The sequence below is a fragment of the Lupinus angustifolius genome, chromosome LG08, assembly GCF_001865875.1.
Source record: "Lupinus angustifolius cultivar Tanjil chromosome LG08, LupAngTanjil_v1.0, whole genome shotgun sequence".
Classification (NCBI taxonomy): domain Eukaryota; kingdom Viridiplantae; phylum Streptophyta; class Magnoliopsida; order Fabales; family Fabaceae; genus Lupinus; species Lupinus angustifolius.
In genome coordinates, this window is record NC_032016.1 from 8,320,513 (window position 1) to 8,338,616 (window position 18,104).

An 18,104-nucleotide genomic window follows, 5' to 3' on the forward strand; every position below is an offset into this window, starting at 1 on the left:
TTATTTACATTCGAGTAATATACACTAAAAAATTAACCAAACTCTAGCACACATGTTTAAGTGAATGTAACATTGTCAATTACATTGTAAATCCAGAAAAGCACAAAACAAACAATTAAAGTAACTTTTATGATACTGAATGAGCTACTCTAAATCAATTACATGCTGCTAGAACCATGCACGAAGTTATTAGTAGTTTCAAACATATTCCAGTGAGATTACACAATTAAAAACAAATAACAGAACACTTCTCTTGTAGAATATAAAATAAATATGGACAAACTACCATTGAAGAATATTTCAAGACAGCACAAAAACAACATTGCATTGTGATTTTAAGAGCAACTAGAATAATAAAATTTAAACATAAAACTCAAACTAAACATGCCCCACAATTTACAACCCTAGACTAAGCAGTTAAGTAGCCATTTCAAAGCAACTAGGTTTGACGGGCACCAATATGCAGTTTATACTCCTCATCAGTTAACTTTTCCACTTCTGGAGCTTCCTCATCAGATTTGTTGGGTCCCTCTTGTTCCTGAAGATACATCATCAGAAGACAAAAATAAACGATCAAACAAAATAAAACAAACTTCAGAGAGAAAAACATACATCTTCCTCATGTTTGGAAGAATTATAGGTTTCCATAGCCTTCTCATACTAAGCCTTGAATTAAGCAAATTTATTAAATAAGGATTCTTTTCCTGAATCATCGCTGCCATATAAAGACATTCAATCAAATTTCAGTGATTTAACATTCTTTTATAAAAAATGATCAGGCATAATCTTGTGTTACTTACCTCATCAGTTATAACCCTCCACTTCTCACCACCCTCTTTACCAACTACATTTTAATTTTTTTACCAACAAAAACTTAATCATGTGAGTCCTAACATTGATTTACTTGATAAAACCAAAAGCATATTTTTATTTAATATCTTCTTTTACCCTTTTGACATCCTTAGGATCACGATTTGTTTCTTTAAAAGATTTTCTGAAGTCATCCCAGCAACATATTGTTAAGGCATTAAAAACTTGTGCACAAACACATCATTAGCAGTACACTAGTAGATATGCAAAAGGCTTACAAAAGGAAAAAAAAAAGCTGTGGCATGACGCTTGGGTATGTTACGATCGTTAACCTTCTTTCCCTTCCCATTTAGCCCTTTTAGCATTTGGATCTTTAGTTTTGGGCCTTTTCCTAGAAAATATAAAGAAAATAACAAAATGAGAAATTAATAGGACTAATATTAAACTTTCAAAATACTTTCAAGAGAGAAGAATAGGTGAAAGATTAACTACCTCTCTGGCTTCTTGACTTCAGCAGCCTCCACAACTTGACAGTCTATCTAAAACTGCAAAAAAATCCAGATTCATTTTACAATAACTCCAACAGTACAATAGTTGAACAAAATTGAAAACTTAAATAATTTTTACAAAAATAGATGTACCGAGATTCATTTTAATCTTAGCTTCCAAGCTGCAACTGTGCATGCTGATGAGTGCTACTGGAACATCCTTGTTGCACTCTTCACTGCCAAGCAACAACCAAAATAACAAATCCTTAAGATCAAACATCTCTTACCCCAAAAACATGAATTAAAATAACTCTAGTTAATTTGAAACTGTTGGATTCAATCAGTGGAAATAAACAAGCCATTGAGTGAAAGCACTGCCGTGTTTGCCACGAACAAGAATGGAAGCAGCATGAGAATCAATGGCATCCACTCTCGTCCTTCCCTGTGATGAGTTTGTTATTGCCAATTTGCCATTGCTTTCTTTTGAGAGATTCAGAGTGTTTTATATGAAAGAAGGAAAACACCAATTGGCATTTTAGTTTTAGCGCAAACACCTCGCGTTTTGCGTTTCAACACAATACAATACATAGATCAATGACCAGTCTCTCTCATCAACCCTTCCTCCCTTGTGCCTAATCAAGGTTCTATTTTACTTCCACTAACTTTTAAGTTTACATTTATTTCTTAATTTAAAAAACATCTGCAAACTGGATAGCAATCGTTAGCACAGGAAAATGCATACTAATGTAACAATCGTTAGCACAGGAAAATGGTAAAAGCACCTGTAAATTGAAGAAAACTAACCAAAAAATTGCTTACCTATGAATATTTACGGTGTCTGGTTTTGTCCATGAGAATCAACCAAAAGCAGCACATTGCGGAGGACAAAACTCATTTTCTTCTGTCCTCTAAACTCCAAGGGGGTGAGGATCAATAACAGAGGGATCACTTCTTAACCACCTTTTGAGATCTAGATTGAATACAAAATTCCTTATAGGAATCCATTTTTTCTTGCCAATTAGACATCTGTTTCTTCAATAGATTGTATGTCTTTAAACCTTGAGGTGTAAATTTCTTCACAGGAGCATTAAACCTCAACTCAACTGGGCAAAGATCATCAAACATCTCTTCTCCAACAGATTCAGTTTGATCACTGAACTTTTCAGCAACGTGAAAAATAAATGTATCATAAACTTTATCAGTATAAACAGACTTTTCCTCAAAAAGGTCAGTAGTAGAACAATTGAATGCAACTGGACGGTAAGACGGAAAAGCTTTTACTTTCGAAGAACCAACCCAAGCTTCCTCTCCATCCTCAGCAAGGGAGACTGCATGATCATCAAGTTGCATAGAGTCATGAGCTGAAACAGCAATCTCATCAGCCACCTGCATAACTTCTTTGTATTTAAGGCTTAGCTCTGCTTCTATTGAAAATTCACCCTTTTCTGAATCTGAGCATTCATTGCGGAATTCATTAACCGCAAGTAGAACGGGTAAAGGAATGACTGGACCCACAATGTCATTATTGTTGTGCCGTGAGGGTTTCCTTAAAAAGAACGGAGGCAATTGAGGAAGATCTGGAACAGCCAAAAATTCCAAAGCTACCTTATGTTGGTCAACAACAACTTCACGGCATTCAGAATATTTCAGAAACGCCAACTGTAGCAGCTCCATAGGCAAGTCAGCCCACAATCTTCTTAAAGCAATTTCATGGAAGCTTTCCGGTAACTTCACTTCTTTGAAAACAGCAGAACTTGCAGGACATGATCTTGATCGACCAAGTCCACATGCATTTAATTTTTCAGACAAGAACTCATGCATTTCTGTAGCAACAGGTTCCTTATCCTGCACATCCACACTGGTATTTTTTAGTTTTTTAGTAAGGAATTGCATAAGATCACCACTTGCATATGAGTGAAGATAATCAAATTTTAGGTAATGAAACCTTCTTGGAAATTTATATTGCTCAGTACTCATGGGATACAGTGCATATCTGTCCAAAGATAATTCTTCTTCATGGCAATTGTCTAAGTATCTAACTGGAGTCCAAGAGGAATGATATCTCTGCAACTCCAGCTTTCCTGATGACATTAGCCTTATCAGTGTAAACCCACCATGTTCATCTGCTTCACAAAGCAAGGAAGCAAAATTGCTGCTTAAAATGCCGAAGCCTAAGACCATCTCTTTCTTTAGCTGCCAATCAACCCATTCAGGAAGAACATCCTTTGACAATTCTTCCCTCAAAAGACAACTTCCACAAGAACACTCGTGACTTGATAAATTGATCTCAGATGGAAGTTCCCAAGCATAGAAGGATGTTTCAATCTTTGAAAGCATCGAAGCACTAGATCCGTTTTGAACTGGCAATGTAGATCCATAGCAGAAGAGATTGAACTCACAATTCCAAAATGATCCCAATATAATGCAAAACCCGGTATCAGAAGCGAACTTAAAACTATCTTCCTTTGAGTGAGACCTTAACATAGACAAGCTTAATGCAGTCATATAGTACGGTCCATCAATACCATGCACCCATTGTAATACAGGAACCAAGGGTTTCCTCACATCAAGTAGAACTAAAAGACTGGTAGAAGCCACAGCAAAGTAGAAATCATCAGGACCAGCCCTTGACAAGGCAAGAAACTGCTCGTTTCTCTCCGGAGCATACATACGAAACATCTCAATCCTCATCAGACAACTCACACTACATTCATCAAGTCTCAAATCAACTAAAAAAACCGCATCAGAACGCACAACAATCAAAACCCTTGGATGCCAACTAAATTCACAACTAACCCATACCTTATTTTCATCTGAATCATCTCCCCACGCTATTCTCAACCTAGTCCCCTTGAAACTATTAGACTCCAAATCAAACAAGAACAATTCACCACTTTGAAGCAAAACCAATGTCTCTTCCAAAACATGAGGACTCCAACAAGCATTCACAATAGAGCAAGTCTTAAAAACTTTACCACCTAAACACACCACACTAGGCCTATCTAAAATCGAATCATGCCTCACAACAAACCAATGAACAGAGTAAAGTGTAGTAACAAACAAATAAGCAAGAACATTACACTCATCACCAAAATCAGGAACCGGATTAATCAAAATCCTCAATATACGGTGCGAAGAAGAAGAACCACCACCACCACCACCACCACCAACCAATGCACGAAAAACATCGCCGTTTTCATCAACCACAACACGCAGCTTCGAACCCATAACCGAAACCATAACAAACCCAACCTGATCATCATTATCTCCAGTAGGAAAGAAAAGAACAACATTAGAACCATTAGGGTAGTTAAGTGTTTGGATACGGTTATGTATGAAATACGAAACGGTGTCGTTTTGGGAAAAGCGTTGCGAAATGGAAGAAGCGGTGGAGGGAAGAATAGAGGAAGGGTTAGAAGAAACGAGGAATCGAGATGGTAAGAGATGCGGAGGAAGATGTAGAGAAGGGATTAGAGATAGGGAAGAGATAATTTGCGTAATGGAATTAGGTTTGGGATTGAAGAAGAGAGGACCAAGTTTTGAAGGGTTCGAATGGAGAAGAAGAGGTACAGTTGAACCACCTGCTCCTATTGGGAACCATGATTTCCATTCTTCTGAAAACTCCATTCTTGTTAGTATTGCTATTGCTGCTGTCAGAACAGGGTTCAGTATGAGTTAGAGCATAGAGGAGGGTTTAGTACTATGTATGATAGGCATAACACTATGTTTTGTATTACTTTTGTTTGACCATGAATAATATTTTAATAAGTCATGGTGATTAATTTGTTAGTAGTACAAAAAAATACTTACAAACGTATTAAATCTAATTATAAATCGTTTTTTAGTGTATGTTTACTAACAAATATTTATGGATTTGAGAAGGGGTTACAAGTATTTTGAGATAACTTATTTGGCTTTTGATTGTTAAAATATCTTATTTATAAATTTTTTATAATAAAAGAGTTACATTTGTCCAAAATTTATTTTATGGCTTAAAAATAATATATTTGATTTGATTATGATAATGAATAGTTTTATTTTATATTTATTTCTTGATTTATTTTTGATTACTTAATTTCACGTCATACTTATTATGGTTATAAATTTGAGACAGTGCTCATCATGTATATATTTTTTTATAATGAATTGTGTTTAATTTCTTTCCATCCAGGTTGAAAAGTTCAATAAAATATAACATAATAGAGATTGATATTGTTCTTTAAACTTATATATTTTTATTTTCTCATTTGGGTCTGTTTCAAAATATTATCTTTTATTTTGTCTGAGAAATATAATTAATATCGTTCATTGATAAAATTGGACTTGCATCAGTAATATGGTGAAACATGTTATCTTAATAATGGAAATGTATGGGTAACATGTATGTTTTAACTATACAAATGTGCGATTAATATATGTATTCTTATCAATGTGAATGTACGGGTAACATGTGTTTGAACCATTAAAATGTATGAGTCACATGTTTGTTTTTAACAATATGAATGCACAGAATTCTTAATCATGTGAATGCACTTGTAATAGGTACATTCTTAACCATACGGCAAAAATTACGGCTCGTGCAAATGCACAGGTAACTTGTTAGTTATTGTGTGTAATATTGAAAATGAATGCTAAATTATGAAACAATATATTAATTTTGTGGATGAGATCTGTTATTATCTCTACTGAATAAAAAAATTGATAAATTAGTCATATTATCCTTCCCAAATCTGTTTTATCATATTTCCTATTAACTATTTTCCCTTAGTTATTTCTTGTTATTATTTTTTTCGTGATCAAATCAAGAAAGATATATGTAAGAAAAGCCATAGAATCCCAATTATAGCTTGTATTTATAGGATCAGGGTGAAATTAATTAGGTCTTGCGTTCTATAGGCAAGTTAGCCCACAATCTTCTTAAAGCATTTTCATGGAAGCTTTCCGGTAACTTCACTTCTTTGAAAACAGTAGAACTTGTATAGCATGATCTTGATTGACCAAATCCACATGCATTTAATTTTTCACACAAGAACTAATGCATTTCTGTAGCAACAGATTCCTTATCCTACACATGTACACTAGTACTTTTTTAGATTTTTAGTAAGGAATTGCGTAAGATCGCCACTTGCATATGAGTGAAGAAAATCAAATTTTAGGTAATGAAACCTTCTTGAAATCTATATTTCTCAGCACTAGTGGGATACAGTGCGGGAAGCAAGGTCGTTGCTTAAAATGCTGAAGCATAAGACCATATGTTTCTTTGGAATAGAGAAGAAAGGGGCACACTTGAACCACATGCTCCTATTGGGAATCATGATTTCCAATTTTCTGAAAACTTTATTGTTATTACTATTGAGCTAGTGAGAGGAGGGTTCATAATGAGTTAAGCATATTATATATATCATAGTTGTTTAGGTTAGGTTGTTATTTTAGGAAGCACATCTTCCTTCTATCCCAAACTTTGTAATATAAGGGAGAGGCATTGTATATGGCATAGATTCTTCTTTATATACCTACTCCAATACTTCATGGATATCTTATGATTGTATTTAACATCAGAGAATCATTGACCAAAACATAAGAATTTTAGATTGAAAAAACAATTTATTTAATGATAATGGTCCACCTAATAACATATGGTAAGAGCAGCCTTAAAGTCTTAACAGCTTCCTAATCAGTAATGACTATCACCTATGTTAGCATACCAACCAAATGTACAATAACATGAAAGAAGTCAACACTAAAACCTTAAAATCTTGTAATGCCAAAACCTTAATCCTACCTCAAAACTTTAAAATGTTGATAGGAAAAATCTATTTCTGTGATAAAATTAGTGCAACTTTACTCTTGCAGTCTTGCTCTTTTCCTGAAAAGAAGTTCATAACCCCGGACTTTCGATTACTTCTCTGAACCCAAGAACCTAGATTCTCCTATAGCATGTGATGCATCCATGTCGAAATCTTTTTCCATACTTCTACCGTCTTCCTGGTTACTTTCACCAGAACTGCTCTCCTCAGGAGTTTGAAACGAGTCAGCCTCAGCATCCACCATATCAGTAGCTGGTTGTGGAAATCGTTGCTGCAGCGGAACAGCATCACGGATAATATGATCCATCTTCTGTTTCTCGCGATAACCCTCCATTTCTGCTTTGTACCTCTCTTTATCCTTCACAGCCTTCTCTTGATAAACCTTATAAAGTTAATGAAACTCAACGCATTACAAAAATAGCATATAATAACTGAAAGATGCACATATAAGCTTATGCACTGTATGAAAGCCAACTCATAAACGACAACAACAAAAACTTACTGATTTTTCCGATTCATTTAACTTGTTCCAGAGATCACCAATCACCCTACTAATGTCCCTGTCCTTCCCTTGGTGAAGTGATTTTAGTCTTGCGTGTTGTTCTGCGAAGAAGAAATTGTAACCACTTCTGTTGGGTTTCGGATGAGCGGGATCTCTCCTTTTTATTTCTGATTTTTTCCTCCGTCGGCGACGAGCGACACCCAATGGACCAGAGGCATTATTGTTATTAGCCGAAAAACTAGGATGGGATGCCGAAAATGTGGTGTTTTGTGGAGCTTGGTAAAGAACACCTTTGAGTTTCTCTGAACCTATTGTGACAGTAACTAGGTAACCACTTTCGAATTTCCCATCAATGACCCCGATGATTGCAGAGCCTGCCGAAGATGCTGGCATTGCTGAGACAAGAGAATAAACAGACTAATTATCACATGATCAATCATAATAATGAAAATTATACATAGTGAATTGCTCATTGGTCATCCTCTGTAAGAGATAGAATGACCAACATGTAAAACAGACATAAGCGAGAGTTGACAAATGATAGAAGATAATTTCTTGAACAAATTACATTATAGTTAAATCAATATAATATTGGCGCCGTCAATCAAAATAGGTCAAGCACAATTTCCAGTCATCACCCACAAAATCTTGGTGATTTATTATATAGCTAAGACTAGGTGGTTCAGGTAACTGCCAAATATAACTAATACAAAATATATGTATATCTTTATCCCAATGAATTAAGACATGGAACGTAAAACCTGAAAGGAATTCAAAATATAAAAAAACAACAATTATTTCTGGTTAACCATATATTATAACTTTGACAGTGGAATGTACTTAAATATTTATGAAAGGCTAAAAATTATAATGACCATTTTTTCCCTTTTCTTTGTGGCTAGCAGTTAATCTTATTTTGCGCTGAAAAAAGAGAGAGACCTTCACGCAATTCAGTAGCATTAGAACTTGACTGCTGAAAGGCGGGTGATTGAATTCCGAATTGAGGCTGCAAAATGTGCATATTTTGAACAGGAGCTGGCATAGTTGATTGACTCTGCAAAGCATCTGTCAAACAGAATTTCCCATTGTATGCATTAGAATGTGCTGAAACAGTAGTTCAAACATGCAATGTGGTTTAGATTGAAATGAACATACCAGAAGTAGTAGGAGGGGCCCATCCCAGGGCTTTGAAGTAGTATATTTGTTCATAATGGAAAAGCAATGAACTATAATACTTTCGCAAAACAAAAGAAGCATTTGTAGCTGTTGACGGAAAATTGAAAACTACAGTTACTTCTTTCCATTTTCTCTCTTTAATTATCTGAAAAACAAATTGACCAGATAGTGTCACTTCACCCCAAGCAAAAACAGAAGTTGTGAAGAAGTAATGATCGAAGAGAATGGTTAAAAAATCACCAGTTTTCCGGCCAAATTATCAAACAATAAAAAAACATTTTATATTCAAGGCAAGACATTGCAATCAATTACATGTGCAAGATATTCAACACCATATTTGATTAAGAAGTATGGAGGACAAATTACAGCAAGAAAATTCTGCTGACTTTTTATGATCATAACCTCATAATCATGATCAAAAGCTTTCAAGAAATTTTTTTAAAGACAAATAAATTGGACTAGGATGTAACAAAGGACAAATCGGTATCCCTCCTTAACACTCTGTGAACATAAACATTTTAGCCAGCTTTACATGTAGAGTACACCTCCTACAGAAAAAGCGTGGCTCAATGCACAAGGCTCTCACTTAGTAGTGTCTGGGAATGGTAGATGCATGCAGCCTTACCCCTACAAGGGGAGAGGTTGTCTCCAGGATTTGAACCTGCGACCTCACAGTCACTAAGCAGCAACCTTACCGTTGTGTCAAGCTCAATCTCTAAGTACACCTCCTATACAGTTGTAGTAAAAACACCACCATTTATATGAAGCCGCATAGTTCAGTTTAATGACAATGAACACCAGAAAGCATTAATTTATACAAATTAAACCTCCAACCAATTGACTATTAAAAATGCTAAGAAAATTCGCCAGAGTAAGCTATGAGACAGGAGTTCTAAAAGTCTTCAAATAAACTTCTGCTAACCACCCAAACAAGTTTGTTGTAAGAACAATACCATTCTGTGTCGTGGCTGAAATAAGTATGATAAACTGACAACAAACGATTTCGTCCCAGTAAACCAGTCACAGGCATGAGGTATGTACACCAACTTTATATGTCTTTAATTCCATGATCAACATCAATATTTTTAGAAATAAATTCAGGACATTTTAAATGATGACATGTGAAGTGTGAACAACATAAAAAGGTTAAAATCAGAAGCAACTACAGGTTCCACGTCCAACATAGAATTCAGGGCATATAGAGTGATCAAACAAATTACTAAGAGGATAACAGCACAGTTTGTTACAAATAGTCACATATTACCTTCTCAAACCCTCCACGAGAAGTTACTTCAACAAAAAGGCGATGCAAATCTAGTTCTCTTCCCCCAATAATGGGAATCCTGCAACAAAATTCAAATGCCATAATCAAAATGGTGAAAAACATGAAACAAGCTTCTGAAGCTACAAAGCTATAATCATCATCTTCTCTAAGAGTTGGAGTGTTTTTTAAATTTTAACTAACCAAATGATATGAGGAAATCTTACATGAACTTGGTACCCATTTCAGCATGGAGTTTCTCCAAGGTAAACATGAAGACCTTAGAATTCTCTGCAACCTCCTCATATTTTGCGAGAGGGGTAGGATATGCACAATAGCTCAAAGCTGGTACTGTTTCTTTCATTGGTAGCAGACTCTTACTAACACAAGATGTTGATGCCATTAACTACTTAGTAATTTCAGACTTCAGTATTTCCCTGCCACACTATCAACAACACAACAACAACAACATTAGTATTTAGTAGGGTAATGAAATCACAAGATGGAAAGGAAAAGGTAAAGCATCAAACCCAACAAGTTAAAAAGCATCTAGTATTTGTAGATATGAAAAGGAATACTAGTAAAAGAAGTGAAATAGGCATATATATGAACACAACAAAAAGAAACGAAAAGAGACAAAAAAGGAGAAAAGAAACAGACAAAGCCAATGGATAAGAGAGAGAAATTGCTATTGTCCCATGAAATGAAAAGAATGAGAGAGAAACAAATAAAATCACCATGCAGCAGCAGTAGAAGAAGAAGAAGAAACAAAACTAAAAACATCCAGAAGGGTGACAAGACAGACAAGCTCCGAGGATAGTGAAATAGCTGGCAGTAAGAAGGAAGATACAAAGCCCAAGAAAAGGCTATAGTACAGAAAAGCAGTATCATAACCATGAATTCCTTCAGATTACCGAGGATGTAACAGAAAAAACCCATTGAAGCCATTAGGGTCAGGACTTTTGATACAAACAGAACAGGTTACAGGGTCAGGTTAAACCAAAAAAGAGATACCCTTTTAAAGCTAGGGTAATAAAGACACACCCTTTATCTTATTCTCTTCCCTAAAACCTCAACTACTGTTCACAGAGACCTACATAAGCTATAACTAAAAGCCTGACATTGATGGGTATCAAAGGTTGATATCTTAAGAATAATGGGTACCACACCATTTTTAACATTAATACATATATATGCATAAAAGCAAGTCAATACTTTATGGTTCTTTCTATATATTCTGACACTGTTTCAGGTTTAAAAATAGATTTGTGGGGTTGGTGACAATCATCATGACCAAGTACTAAAAATTTCACCTTTTTCTCCGAAAAGGATAAAATTCAAATCAGATTTGTTCTTACATGCATTTCACACTCTAATGAAGGTTAACGAAGATGAAGAAATTGATAAAGAAAATACTATGAACCACAATAAATGATATTTAAAAATACACTGTTCATTAATTTATTCTTTGCCCAGGTTCATTGTAATTATTTAATTCATTAATTAAACATTGTTATAAAGAAAGTGAGAGTATATAGTAATGGCATACCACACTAGAAGAAGCAAATCCAGAGGCACAGAAGCAAATGTGAATAAAAGAATGAGTCAAAATAAAATAATGATGAGAATAATATTTTATTATGTAAATAAATGATACTTACCAAGTGTTACAGAGAATAGAGGATCACGATCAAGTAAATAGAATATGAATGTGAATAAGGAAGAAGGTTTAAATAGGGAATAAAGGCACAGTTATAAAAATAGATTCTGACGGGCGAATGAATGGTGAAGAGAAATTAACCCTAATTGATTTATACCTATAGTAAAAGACATTATTGTCCTTGTTAAGTTGTTAATTCATGGAAGCCACTGGGGTGATTCTACTGTTCAGATTTATCTAATCTAAAAATATAAAATAGATTATTAATGAAAAATATTGAATCAATTAAATTAATGTTTTTTTAATACAATCTTTTGAAAGGGATGAGAAGGGTCACGGTAGCTACGCAATATTTTGCTTCGTTCCATAAAGTTTATCATAAATTTTATTCCTTGTGATAAATATATACCCTAAAGTTTATCCTTCAGCCCTCGTTTTGATAAAAACATTTGTCTTTTTAATTATACAAAAGATTGGTATATAAAATCTCACTTATTTTAAAATATATATAGTTTTAACAAATCATACAGTCAAACAATAAGATATTGATTTAATAGTATAAGGTTTTACTAAATTTTTAAGGTTAATAATTTGATTTTTGTGAGTAACATTTATTGAGAAAAGTAGTCATGAATACTAAAAGTGACTAGTTCCTTACCCAAAAAAGATGAAATGATGGTACCAAAAAAACATATAATCATTCCATCTACAAATTTGAATACTTCTTTAATTTGATTTGATATAAGGCCATGATTGAATTTTGATAGAAAATTGTGTTATTTTAAATTTATTTTTTATAGACAAACATTTACTTTTTTGGAAGAGAGAATCCATACATGACATTAATACTAAATTAATTCTTATGAACTTGTCACTAATACAATACTTTAAATTAATGTAACATGATAAACACAAATTACTTTGAATTAATATGATAATATAAATGGAACAAATCAAATTGATATAGTAGTAATTTAAAAGTTAAAAACATATAATTGGTTTTTGAATATCGGTACAATATTGTCCCGTTAATTCTATAAATAGGTGCAATAAATTAATCTTTGAAACAAATTTTTATAAGGTTCCCATGAGCATTTTCTCTTCATGAGATAAAACTAGGTACACAATCTAATATAAATATAGTTGCATAAACAAAGAAAATTTAGAAAGCCTTCAGCTACACAACTAAATGTTAACCCCTCAACCAGGTCATTGATGACCTTCACCTCATGTTTGTGGCAATTGACAAAAGAGATAAATAAATAAAATAAAATAAAGGTAAAATGTAAATAGAAAAAGACTTTCAATTGTCACTTATTGTGAGCAAACTCTCAACTTATCACCATTGATATTTGGTATAGTTGCCAAAAATAAATTATAATATTTCATAATTATAATAGTTTATATTAATTTCTTTTTTATCAACAATAGTTTAGGTAAGGTGAATATACAGAGTTATTTTTCATCAATAGTACCATGTCCTCATGGTATATGGTCAATTTGGTACCAACCTTACTAGCATTTTTTAACAAAACTATTTTTTATTATAAGGTGATTATATTAAATTATAATTAATATAATATTTTTATTTAGCTATACAAAAATAGTTGTTTTAACATAATATATTGCGAAAATGTGTATTGAAATATTTTATAAATCAACATTTATTTATTGGTGATTTGCGTCTTTAGAAGTCAAATCAGTTTAATAGAGACATGTGATATTAATTATGAATATATAAGTTTAAACATTATATAATTAAATTATCTCTATCTCCTACAACAAATATACAAGGAAAAACTTGAATGGGTAGAGAAGAAGAATTAATTAGAAAAATATGCAATATTGTAAAATATTATAAGGCCAAACTAGTTTATAGGTCAAGTTCATGCACTTTATGTATAGGGATCACAAGATTGTCAATAATATGAGCTTAGTTAGTTTAAAGGGAAGGTAAATAGCATCTTTCTTTGTTTGACATCAAAGAAAAGTTTTGCCAATGGCCTTTTCTACTCCTTTTACATTTTAAACTAAACTACAAACAAATTATAACAATATTTGGTAGTTAAATTCACTCTTATATTTGTTTTAAATGTAAAACTTAGGTTATATTGGTATCATATTGGTTTTTCCATAGGAATTGGTGACTTGTATGAATCCAATTAGCACAACTTAACATAGTTGGCCTATCATGTGAGTTTGATTTATGTTTTGTGCATGATAGTTACTTTATAGGAAAAGGCTGAATTTATTTGGGTACCTCGATTGAAGTGACTTTATTGAAAAGTGGGATTTTAATGTAATGGTGAAGTTTGAAAAAAAAAATGAGAAACATGTTAACAGAATTATAAGATAATTTATCTCTTATATCAGTAAAAGTATAATGTGTACTATATTGTTTAATTTTAAAAATATTTTTGTATAAAATAATTAAATATGACATATAGATTAGTGCTTATATGAAATAACTTATTTTATTATATTAGGAAATACTTTATCCTCATATGTTAGTTAGAACAATTATATTTGTTTTATTAACACCTCAATAGCCAACAATGAAAACAAAAAAATGACCTATGTTAACTATAGAATTTTCTTTCTAAACATGCATTCACATTAAGAGATATTTAACATCACACCAAAAGGTAATGGTAAAAAAACTTAACATAGTTGATTGACAGATAAGCATATTGTGAGTTTAATTCATGTTTTGTGGATGAAAGTTACCTGGTTGAGCTTATTTTGGTGCCTGAAATATTTATTAAAAAAATATAGTCTTAATATAATTGTTTCACTTAGCATCTGAAACTAAATTGTATAGTGAAAAATTACAAAAAGAGTAAATTACACTAACACCCACTGAGTTTTAGTGAAATTACACAAATCACTCATCACTTTTTTAAACTCATACAAATCTCCCCTAGTTTTGTACTTTGTACTTTCATTACACTGACCACCCTTGTATAAGAAATAAGTGTAATCTTTTAAACAAAAAATGTGATAAATGCAATTAAGTTAAACAAAACATGATATATTGTGTAGACAAGTCTAAATAATATACAAATTAATGTATCTTTATTATTTTTTTGTTACAAAATGGATCAATAATTATAAAGAAATATTGTTTAAATCACTCTTATAATGTAGTGTAACGAACCAAAAATAATAAAGATATATTGATTTGTATATTATTTAGACTTGTCTACACAATATATCATGTTTTGTTTAACTTAATTGCATTTATCACATTTTTTTGTTTAAAAAATTACACTTATTTATTATACAAGGGTGATCAGTGTAATGAAAGTATAAAATTAGGGGAGGTTTGTGTAAGTTTAGAAAAGTGAGGGATGATTTGTGTAATTTCACTAAAACTCAGGGGTGTCAGTGTAATTTACTCTTACAAAAATACTCATTTGATACCTAAGTATAACAAATGAATTTACTTTATCACCACTTCAATGATGGAGAAAAAAAATCACACAAATGTCCTTTCTAAACACTAGTGTGGGACAAGCATTATGTAAGTTAGTAAGTAATCAATTTATATATATTTTATTTTGGAGAATTAAAATGTTTTTTATATTATAATTTTTATATTGGATATACTTTACATTGTAATTTGTTATATTTCTTATAATATTTAACTTATAATTATGTGTTAGTGGTTAGTTAGGATTATATAATTCTTTTGTAGAGATTAAAAAATGTCACAGAAAAATTAGAAAATACAAATTACACTATAATAATAATTATATCATGTTTTGACTTTATATAGTATAAATAAGTGATAGAAACTTCAAGATACAAAACATGTATTGATCGTTAAGATGGATATCGAACACTACATGAACATGTAATGATATGACATAAATAGTTTATTAACATTAATTTTTAAATAAAAAATAATTTAACATACCATGTATATTATATAAATTTAATAAAAAGTGGTACATATGAATTATCTTGACCAAGGTGGTTAAATCACAAAGTCAATAACTTTCATCTATCCTTTATAACAAATCAATTTTGCTTTGAATTCAATCATATACCTATTTAGATTGTTGAATGTTAAGCTCTAATTTAGTAATCAAAATTCAAGACAGAAGCAAATATATGACATCAAATTGTAGATGCATGCTTTTTGAACAATATTGTAAAAATACATGTACAATACTTTAGACACATTCAAACAAAACATTACTATGAAAACCACAACTTTGAAGGAAAAATAAAATTGTAAACAACAAGTCCAATCAAAATAACAGAATTAAGCATTATGACCATTGTCATCAACAAACCCTAATCATCAACCGCAATATATTAGTTAACAATTTCATATTCAATTAAATCAAGAGCTATGTGAGTTACACTAGAGCAGAATAAAAAAATTATTTTTACCCTAATTAAAAAAAAGTATCGAATAATAACCACACAAAAAAGTATAGAACGCAACGACCTAATTAACTTCAACCTGATCCTATAAATACAAGCTATAATTGGGATTCTATGGCTTTTCTTACATAATCTTTCTTGATTTGATCATGAAAAAATAAAAACAAGAAATAACTAAATTGTTTATTCTAATATATTGATATTTTTTTATATATTTATTTTATTGAGGTGATCAAATCTTTATGAAATATATATATAGAAGGAAAATAGTTAATAGGAAAGGTGATAAAACAGATTTGGGCAGGATAATGTGACTAATTTATCAATTTTTTTATTCAGCAGAGATGATACAGATCTCATCCACAAAAGTAATATATTGTTTCATAATTTAACATTTATTTTCAATATTAAACACAATAAAGACAAATAAAACTTAATACCTTATAAATATGATATTTCAAGAATCAAAAGCAAATAAGTTATCTCAAAATATTTGTAACACCTTTTCAAATCCATAAATATTTTTTAGCAAACATACACAGAAAAAACAATTTATAATTTTATATTAAGTATCCAATGATACCATAGTCAATTATACATAATACTACTTATTGAAATACTTAATTTTTGCAACAGGTCCAAATACATTGTAGATAGTGTTTGGTCGTTAGTCATAGATATTTTATTTCATAAGCTCCAAAGTTTAACACTATTTTTCACTTAAACACTTTCTTCCACCGATATCATCCTAAATTAACTAATAAACAAATATTAATATTTTTTGGGTATTTAAACATATACAAACAACTTTATAGTGCTTTCGTAATTTACTATATAAAAATGATGTCTCTTACCCAACATAGATGAAAAAGATTGTCTTCCAATCAATTTTTTCTTCAAAAGAACATATACAAAATAAATTATTTCAATTTATAATAAAAAGGTGTAATCAATTTTATTTATATTCGATCATTATTTTTTTTTTTGAATTATAACAAATACATATTAAACGTGATTTTGTGAATCAAGTTACTGAGTATATGTTGAAAGCATTTTGTGCAAGACATAATTAAATTATTATGATTTTTATTCTTGTTTAATTTTCAAAGCATTTCAGGTATGATTTTTAAACAAATCCCAATATTTCTTAGCCCACCCCATATGTCACGTTGTTCAAAGTTCAAACTTCAATTTTTTTTAAAATAGATCTACATACTTTACAATCTTTTTACACTTACGCTTTCCATTGTATGAAAATCAAGCAAGTAACTTAAACAACAATCAATGATTATTTAATTAGATGATAAAAAAACAATAGTTTTAACAACACTATGTTCCAATAATATAAAGATTTATAAACTGTCATTATATTATTCATAATTCTGTTTATTTATTTGAATTATATTTTAGAGTTAATAATAATTGAATATGAATAATAAAATGACAATATAAAAAAACTCTTATATTATTGACCATTTTTTTCTCAAAAAATAATAAACCTGTATACCTTATACCTTCTTTTATTAAATTTCAATTTTTTACAACCTATTTCATTTGAGGGTATATTCACAGAGTGAGAGTATAAAATTGTTATGCAATTGATACATCTTCATCATTAATATGTTTGGAAGTTAGATGTTAGAGGGAAATGAATGAAAAGATTGAGAGTCTTCTCACAAGTGTATTTCATAGCCATAGCTCAGAAGCCTTTCTTTTTCATTCATTCTCCTCCAACATCCAACTCCTAAACTAAGCCGAAGAATACAAAATTAACGTTTGAATAAATGTCAATCTCATAAATTAAACTTGACATTTTAATTGAAATGAAAAATAATATATTTTATTACTAAATCATCTTATACATTGCATATATTACAATTTAGTGGAAGTTCCATGATATAATAAGCTTCCACTAAATTGATTAGCTAAATTATAAGAAAGCAATGGTGCTATATGTTTAAAATTCCAGCCGTAAAAATGTAGTTTGATCTATGATCATGGGAAA

The 18,104-nt window shown here is 31.2% G+C and overlaps 2 protein-coding genes across 8 annotated transcripts; both read right to left on the reverse strand.

The window, feature by feature from the left end:
- LOC109354494 lies at positions 96-4,964 on the reverse strand. 2 transcript variants are annotated; one of them, XM_019597034.1, is made up of 7 exons: positions 2,081-4,964; positions 1,452-1,534; positions 1,303-1,355; positions 1,089-1,201; positions 801-844; positions 613-715; positions 96-538 (listed from the first exon to the last, which is right to left on the reverse strand). In XM_019597034.1, exon 1 carries the CDS (start codon positions 4,923-4,925, stop codon positions 2,244-2,246), a length of 2,682 nt encoding a protein of 893 aa, XP_019452579.1. In that variant the 5' UTR covers positions 4,926-4,964; the 3' UTR covers positions 96-538; positions 613-715; positions 801-844; positions 1,089-1,201; positions 1,303-1,355; positions 1,452-1,534; positions 2,081-2,243. The 2 variants fall into 2 exon arrangements, with proteins under 2 accessions (XP_019452579.1, XP_019452580.1); XM_019597035.1 differs by lacking the exon at positions 801-844 and having other exon boundaries at positions 2,103-4,964.
- Positions 6,924-11,772, reverse strand: LOC109354498 (high mobility group B protein 15-like). Of its 6 annotated transcripts, none has more exons than XM_019597046.1 (7): positions 11,706-11,772; positions 10,272-10,489; positions 10,048-10,126; positions 8,763-8,928; positions 8,547-8,672; positions 7,608-7,981; positions 6,924-7,487 (listed from the first exon to the last, which is right to left on the reverse strand). In XM_019597046.1, exons 2-7 carry the CDS (start codon positions 10,445-10,447, stop codon positions 7,197-7,199), a joined length of 1,212 nt encoding a protein of 403 aa, XP_019452591.1. In that variant the 5' UTR covers positions 10,448-10,489; positions 11,706-11,772; the 3' UTR covers positions 6,924-7,196. The 6 variants fall into 6 exon arrangements, with proteins under 6 accessions (XP_019452591.1, XP_019452590.1, XP_019452586.1 ...); XM_019597045.1 differs by having other exon boundaries at positions 7,608-7,993; XM_019597041.1 differs by having other exon boundaries at positions 7,608-8,002.